Genomic DNA, 6967 nt, shown 5'->3' on the forward strand with positions numbered 1-6967 from the left:
TGTTGGTCTAGTCCCGATGTACTGTGACAACACGGGTGCCGTTGCTCAGGCAAAGAAACCAAGGTCTCATCAAAGATCCAAACACGTACTGAGGAAATACCACATCATCCGGGAGATCGTGGAAAGAGGAGACATCACTGTTGAGAGAGTGGCCTCTGTAGACAATATCCCTGATCCACTTACTAAGCCCTTGCCAGGACCATTATTTGACAAACATCGCGAAGCAATGGGACTACGTAGTATGACTAGTTGGCTTTAGGGCAAGTGGGAGATTGAAAGAGTTGATTCCTCACTAGCCAACTTGTGGCTAAGGGCTTTGAGAGTCTCTTTTTGTAAACAATCTTTGTTTAATATAATATACGTTCTTTAAATGGCGTTCACTTTATCTTATTATTATATAATGATATACTGTTGCTATTTTGATAAAGACCTTGAATATACTAAAGTAAGATGAGATAGTGAATATAGAGAGATCACTGTCATGAAACACATCTTATGTTCACTGTATATTCTAAACAGTTCCTAGTCAATTGAGCCGTCCACAAATAAGGATAAGGATCGCTCGAGATTGAGACTATCATTTGCGATGCCGAGTACCACGTTTCATTGGTATAGAACATAGAGATGTTCAAAGCATGAAAATGGATATTCATATGATGAATGATCGAACTACCCTATTCGGACTTTCCAAGTGGTTATCACTTATCGAGTGGATATAGTCCGCGGTTTTGGTTGTACACCATTAGTCCTTACTACTTGAAACATCATTGAGACTCTATATGCTGTACTGTACTTTGACTCGTTTACCGACTCTATTGGGGTCATCAGGTGTCGGGATTGGGTACAGTTACGACACATATAGGAGTCGATGCTTTGTTGTCAAGGATTCACCACATACTTGCAAGTGTGGATATCCTATGCGATATGCGGAGATATTAGTGTAACGAATCTCTGGCCAGAGTACATGCTGTGTTTTAGGTTACTCGGTGTTCCTAGTAACACATGCGATGTCACTATTTGATCTCCAAGATGTAATGCATAGTTATCGAATCTCGAACGACTCTCGATTTACCAATGGTTGTTGATTCGATCGGGATATATGGATGTAGGGACCGTACTGTACGCTAACCATAATCTATTGGTTCTTTCAAGAACTATTAGTGATACCTAGGGAATAATGGGGCGATGTTGCTAGGCGCTCTTACCATGATTCGTTGGGTAAGTCGGAAATTGTTGTTCTGAGTCACAAGGAGTTGTGAGCCCACGGATAGCTGTATCCCTGAACCATTGAGGGTTACACAAGTAATGGATTTTTAATCCCCGTTGAGATAATTAAATTTAGTGAATAAAGAAGTGGGATTTCTTATTTAAGAGAAGAGGGAGTAAGATTTCCTAAAATGACATAGTGATGGACATTTTTGGAAACCACTGAATTGGGATTCAGAAAATTTGTCTTGACTTTAAAAGATGCAGAAATGGTTTCTGTGCACATTGGTGAAATTGGTTTATCAATCTGAGTCACGATGAATTTTATATTAATTTCTGAACATGCGGGCTTTGCTTGTCAGGCTTAAACTTAAGACTAATGGGCCCTAAGCTGTTAGCAGCCCACATTATAAATAAGTTATTGCAGTGCAGAAATTACACAAAACAAGGTCATAAATTTTCGAAAAATGTTTTCAAAGTTGGGCTAACCAACTATGCTCTGCAGAACTAGGAAAAAATGTTCTCTCTAGCCTTTTTTTCTCCCAAAATTGCCCCTCAACTTTCCTAAAATAGCAGCTGTCGTCGCCACCATGTCGCCGCCGGTTCTCGGCCGGCCCGACCCACCACCGGAAGCGCCTCATCTAGACGAAGCTACGCTCAAAATCTCAGGCCAATCGGACGTCATTTGGCCAGCCAAATCGTCACCTGAAGTTATGGATCCGTCACCTTCTCCGACCAGTTTCACGGCCAGCCATTTTTTCGGCGCTCCCATCCATGCATTTGAAGCGCCTTTTCCTCCTGATCATTTTCCGACCTCCCCCGTTCCTCCTTCTTCCCTGTGGTCGTCAGAATCTGCTTCTGAATGCCCGCAACCACTGTTCACGTCGAGCCCGATATTTGTTTCCCAGTTTCCGGCGAGCTCAGGCGTCTATTGTTCAAATCAAGCCCCGATCTAGAATCCTCATCAAATTTCATTCCAGATGCACCCAGGCCCGTTTCCTATTCCTTCGTCATCGGAGCTGCAAATTGGATCTATAAATCGTGGGTCTGAAACCCTAGCTTCGACGGTTTTCTTCTCCAATTACTCAACCGTGCCTCAACCTTTTTTCAATCCTTCTCAGCCGAAGATTGCCTTATCCCCTACGCTCTTTTCCATGACTTCAATTTCTGGATCTTCACCGTCGATGATAAACGCCCAATTCCAAGGTTTTCCAGTGAGTCACGCACCGAGTCACTCATTTCCTACCCCTCAAATGCCCGAGTCTGCACACATAGACCCCAAATTCGTGTTCTCCACCACCTCGCCGGCCCTCGGTGGTACTCCGACCGGTGACTCGAGAGTCAACTCGAACGAGTCATACGTTCGTACTCACTGTGTCAACTCAGCTGGTCAACTCATGGTCAACCCAGTAAAAATCGTTGACTCACCGGTCAAAATTGCAGTTGAGTCAATTCAAATGGTTGACTTTGACATTCCGGTCAAAATTGTTGACCCCTCGGTCAACGCAGTCAAAATTGTTGACCATGTGGTCAACCCGATCAAAATTGTTGACTCTGAAGTAAAAATTTGTGATGTGGACCTTCAAATGGTTGACTTGGATCCTCAAGTCCAAATTGGTGATGTTCAAGTCAAAATTGTTGACAAGCCAGTCAACTCTAGCTCCAAATTTGCTGATTCTGTCCTTGTTTCTTTTCAGGATGCTTTAGCGCCTCCATCTCCTCGAGCTTCGAGGAAGAGCTTTGCAGATGTGATCAATTCGATTGAGGATCTTTCGAAGCCTACTTTTCGGGATGGAAAATCGGGTATTAAATTCTCGGATGAGGTAATTTCATCCCTTGTTGAGCCTTTTAAGTTTGCCTTGGTGGGAAAAATTATGGAGAATCGGTCCACTGCTCCCAATAGCATGATTTCCACTGCTTTTTCTCAAATGGGTTTTAAGACTTTTTTTACTCTGAAATTCCTCCCTCGGGGATATTTGGTCATCACTCTTTCTTGTGAAGAGGATTTTGCTCGTCTTTGGATGAAGGGAAGGATTTTTGTGGGAGCAGTTGGGATCCGCTTTTCCAAGTGGACCCCTAAATTCAAGTTCGAGGCTGAGTCGCCTATTGCCCCAGTCTGGGTCCGATTTCGTGAGCTTCCCTTGCACTTGTATAACAAGAAGAGTCTGTATGCTATCGCCAGAATTCTTGGGAATCCAATTAAATTGGATGAGCATACGGCAGAGAGATCGATAGGGTCTTTTGCTCGGGTTTGTGTGGAAATGAACGTGCTTGATGAGCGAATTAAGCACGTGTGGGTTGGATGGGGTGAGAACACCCAAAAGATTGAGGTAGTTTATGAGAAGGTCCCGTCCTTCTTCACTGATTGCAAGATGTTGGGTCATTCTACCGCTGTGTGCTATTCCCACGGAAAAAACCCAAGACCTCCTCGTCCAAAGCCTTCCATTTGGAAAGGAAAGGGTTGTGACTGGGAACCCTCCTCCGCAGCCTCAGGAGGCAGGTCCCTCAGTGACCTCGGGTGGCCCTGCTCCTTTTGCCCCTGGTTCGGGCACTTGGACCACAAAAAAGAGAGGACGTAACCAGCAGCGGCGGCCACCTCCTCTGGCTGCCCGGCGTAATCAGAATGTCTTTCAAGTTCTTGAGTCTTTACCTGAGGAGCCTGATCTTTTTCGCTCTGAGTTAAGGACTGAGGCTCCTTTTGAGTCTGCTGAGCAGAGTCCAGATCTCCCTGTGGATGGAGATGTTGTTAAGGACTTTGCTTCTGGGTGTAGTGATGCTACGATGGGAGGAGATTCTGGTGCTCCCGCCCCGCAGTCAGTTGTCGCTCCCCATTAGGGACCTGACCTTGGCTTGGCCCTTTCTTGGGCTCGTCAGGTGGAGGAAGAGGTTGGTGCTTCTTCTGGGGTCGGTGAGATGGATCTTGGTTGTCCGCAGGCTGTTCCTGTGCCTTCCTTGGAGGCTACTGATACCTGCACTCTGAATCACAGTAGCCAATCCATCCCCTCGCTTCCTGGGACTCCTGTGGAGTCCTCCGCCCTGTCCTTTGAGGGGCTTGTCTCTCAGCAGGGTACTATTTGTCAGGACGTTGATCCGATCACTGAGTTTGTCAGGGAGGACGACTCAAGTTCCTTCTGTGGGACTGAATCGTGTGATGGGAGAGATTTTGGGAGATATGATGAGGATTTTGATTTCTCTATCTCACCCTCCAAGAGAACGCTTCGTTCTGACACGAAGCGACAACAGACTCGCCAGGAGTCTAGAAAGAAGACGGGGCCTTACTCCACCCGTTCCAAATGCAGTGCCTAATTTGGAACATCAGGGGACTCAGGAGCTCTGAGTCCCAGGAGAGGCTTCATGCCTTGGTGAAAGAGAAGCATGTCAAGATCTTGGCTATCTTGGAGCCGATGATTGCACTTGACCAGCGCTTCATGACCCGTCGCCTTTGTTTCCAGAGAGTTCTGTCGAATGTCTCTGGTCATATTTGGGTTTTTTTGGCAGACGATGTGAAGGCGAAGTGTGTCCTTGATCAAGCTCAGTTCCTCCATCTTCGCGTGTCGGCTCCCTTTTTGCCGACCCATGTTTTTTGCTCTTTCGTGTATGCCAAGTGTGACTACATTTTACGGCGCGACTTGTGGGCTTCTTTGCTACAGGTCAAGCCTGTTGGTGGTCCTTGGCTTGTCGGGGGGGATTTTAATGTCGTGAGGGATGCCTCCGAGTGTCTTGGTTCTTCTGGTGGGAGGCAGCACCCCATGGACGAGTTTAATAATTTTGTTTTGGAGTCTGCGCTGGTTGACGCTAGTTTTGAGGGCTCTTCGTTCACCTGGATGAATAAGGCCATTTGGAAGCGTCTTGACAGAGTTTTTGTTTCTGTGGATTGGGGTGACCATTTCAACTCTATCAGGGTTGAACACCTCAGTTGCACGGTTTCGGATCATTGTCCTCTTTTGGTGTCTGCTCCTGTCTTTGCTCGGGGGCCGAGCTCATTTCGGTTCCAGAGCATGTGGACTCGGCACCCGGGGTTCCTTCAAACCGTCAGGCTGAATTGGAACATGCCCTGCTCTTTGCAAGGCATGCCCAGGCTCTTTGCCAAGCTGAAACGGTTGAAGGGCCACATCAAGTGGTGGAACCGGGATGTTTTTAGGAACCTTTTTGATAAGATCGCTGAGGCGGAGAGGTCGGTTAGACTGGCTGAGGCTTCTTGTGAAGCAGATCCCTCTGAGCATAGCTGGACCCTCTTGTCCAGATGCAATGAGGAGCTGTCTAGAGTCACCGCTATGGAAGCGGGTTTTTGGAAGCAAAAAGCTTCTTGTAATTGGCTTGAGGACGGGTAGAGGAATACGAAGCTTTTCCACAACATGGTGAAGAAGAAGAATGTGGTTAATAAGATCTTTCGTATTTGGGAGGATGGTAATTGACTCACCTCTCCTGGTCACATCAAGCAGTCTGGGGCTGCCTATTTCGAGCGCCTCCTCACTGGAGATCCTTTTGTCCTGGATCTTCCGGATTTTTCTGGCTTCTCCTCGGAGATTTCGGAGGAGGAGAACCATAGCTTTGCCGCCGCACCTTCCTTGGAGGAGGTACGTGCTGTCGTCTTTTCCATCCCTCGGGATAGTGTGGCGGGCCCCGATGAGTTTTCTTCGGTTTTCTTTCAGAGCTGCTGGGATTTTGTGCAGCATGATGTCATGGATGTTGTCCTTGATTTCTTTCGGGGCTCTCTTATGCCCCAGGGCTTCACTGCCACCACGATCACTTTGATCCCCAAAGTCAAGGGTGCGCAAGCTTGGACGGACTTCCGTCCCATCAGCTTGTGTAATGTTTCCAACAAGATTATCTCGAAGCTTTTATACTCTCGTCTGCGGTCGGTGGTGGGGAGACTCGTTTCTCAGAGTTAGAGTGGCTTTGTGCCGGGGCGGATGATTGCTGACAATATCCTTCTCGCGCATGAGCTCACTCATAGTCTTAATCTCCCTACCCGTGGTGGTAATGTCATTCTGAAATTGGACATGGCTAAGGCCTATGATAGAGTCCAATGGTCTTTTCTTCTGGATGTCCTCCGAAGGTTTGGTTTTTCGGAGCAGGTTGTGAGAATGGTGAGGGCTTGCATTTCTTTTTGCAAGTTCTCGGTTAATGTCAATGGAACCCCTGCTGGTTTCTTTTCTTCCTCGAGGGGCCTGAGACAGGGTGACCCATTATCTCCCCTACTCTTTGTTCTTGGAGCGGAGTATCTGTCCCGTGGCTTGGACCGGTTGTTCCTCCAGCATGCTGATTTGAGGTATCGGTCTGGGTGTGATTTGTCGATTTTCCATTTGGCCTATGCTGACGATGTCATTATTTTTGCCAATGGGGGATCCCGTGGTCTTCAGCGTCTCAAAGATTTTTTGGCTCACTATGAAAATTGCTCGGGCCAGCTCGTTAATGTGGCCAAGAGTGTTGGAGAACGGTGATCAGACCAATCAGGATTGATACCCGGTGCAGCGGAAGTTTAAAATTTTTTTATATGGAACGATTCCATAATGGGTATCAAAACTTTACGATTAAATTGTGTGTGTAAAAATTAAATAACAATTATAAATTTTTACCTCCAATCTCGAATCGAGATTATGGACACCAACAGATTACTCTGCTCTTGTTGTATATCCCTGAAACTGATGGACGAACTGTTCTTCAATCAGGTCCACGAACAGAGATTTAATCCCTTTGATAGATTGCACTAGAAAATCTATCAGAAGTTTCTACGAAGAGAATTTACGAATTTGATCCG

General features: G+C 46.6%; 1 protein-coding gene across 1 annotated transcript; it reads left to right on the forward strand.

The window, feature by feature from the left end:
- The first annotated feature begins 6119 nt into the window (after positions 1-6119).
- Positions 6120-6650, forward strand: LOC140860726 (secreted RxLR effector protein 78-like). Its single transcript, XM_073263735.1, has one exon. It carries the CDS (start codon positions 6120-6122, stop codon positions 6648-6650), a length of 531 nt encoding a protein of 176 aa, XP_073119836.1.
- Positions 6651-6967: the final 317 nt, after the last annotated feature.

Source organism: Henckelia pumila, chromosome 1 (assembly GCF_033568475.1).
Source record: "Henckelia pumila isolate YLH828 chromosome 1, ASM3356847v2, whole genome shotgun sequence".
NCBI classification, from domain to species: Eukaryota; Viridiplantae; Streptophyta; class Magnoliopsida; order Lamiales; family Gesneriaceae; genus Henckelia; species Henckelia pumila.

Coding starts and splice junctions, on each gene's coding strand:
- LOC140860726 (XM_073263735.1), top strand. CDS start 6,120: ATGATTGCTGACAATATCCTTCTCGCGCATGAGCTCACTCATAGTCTT.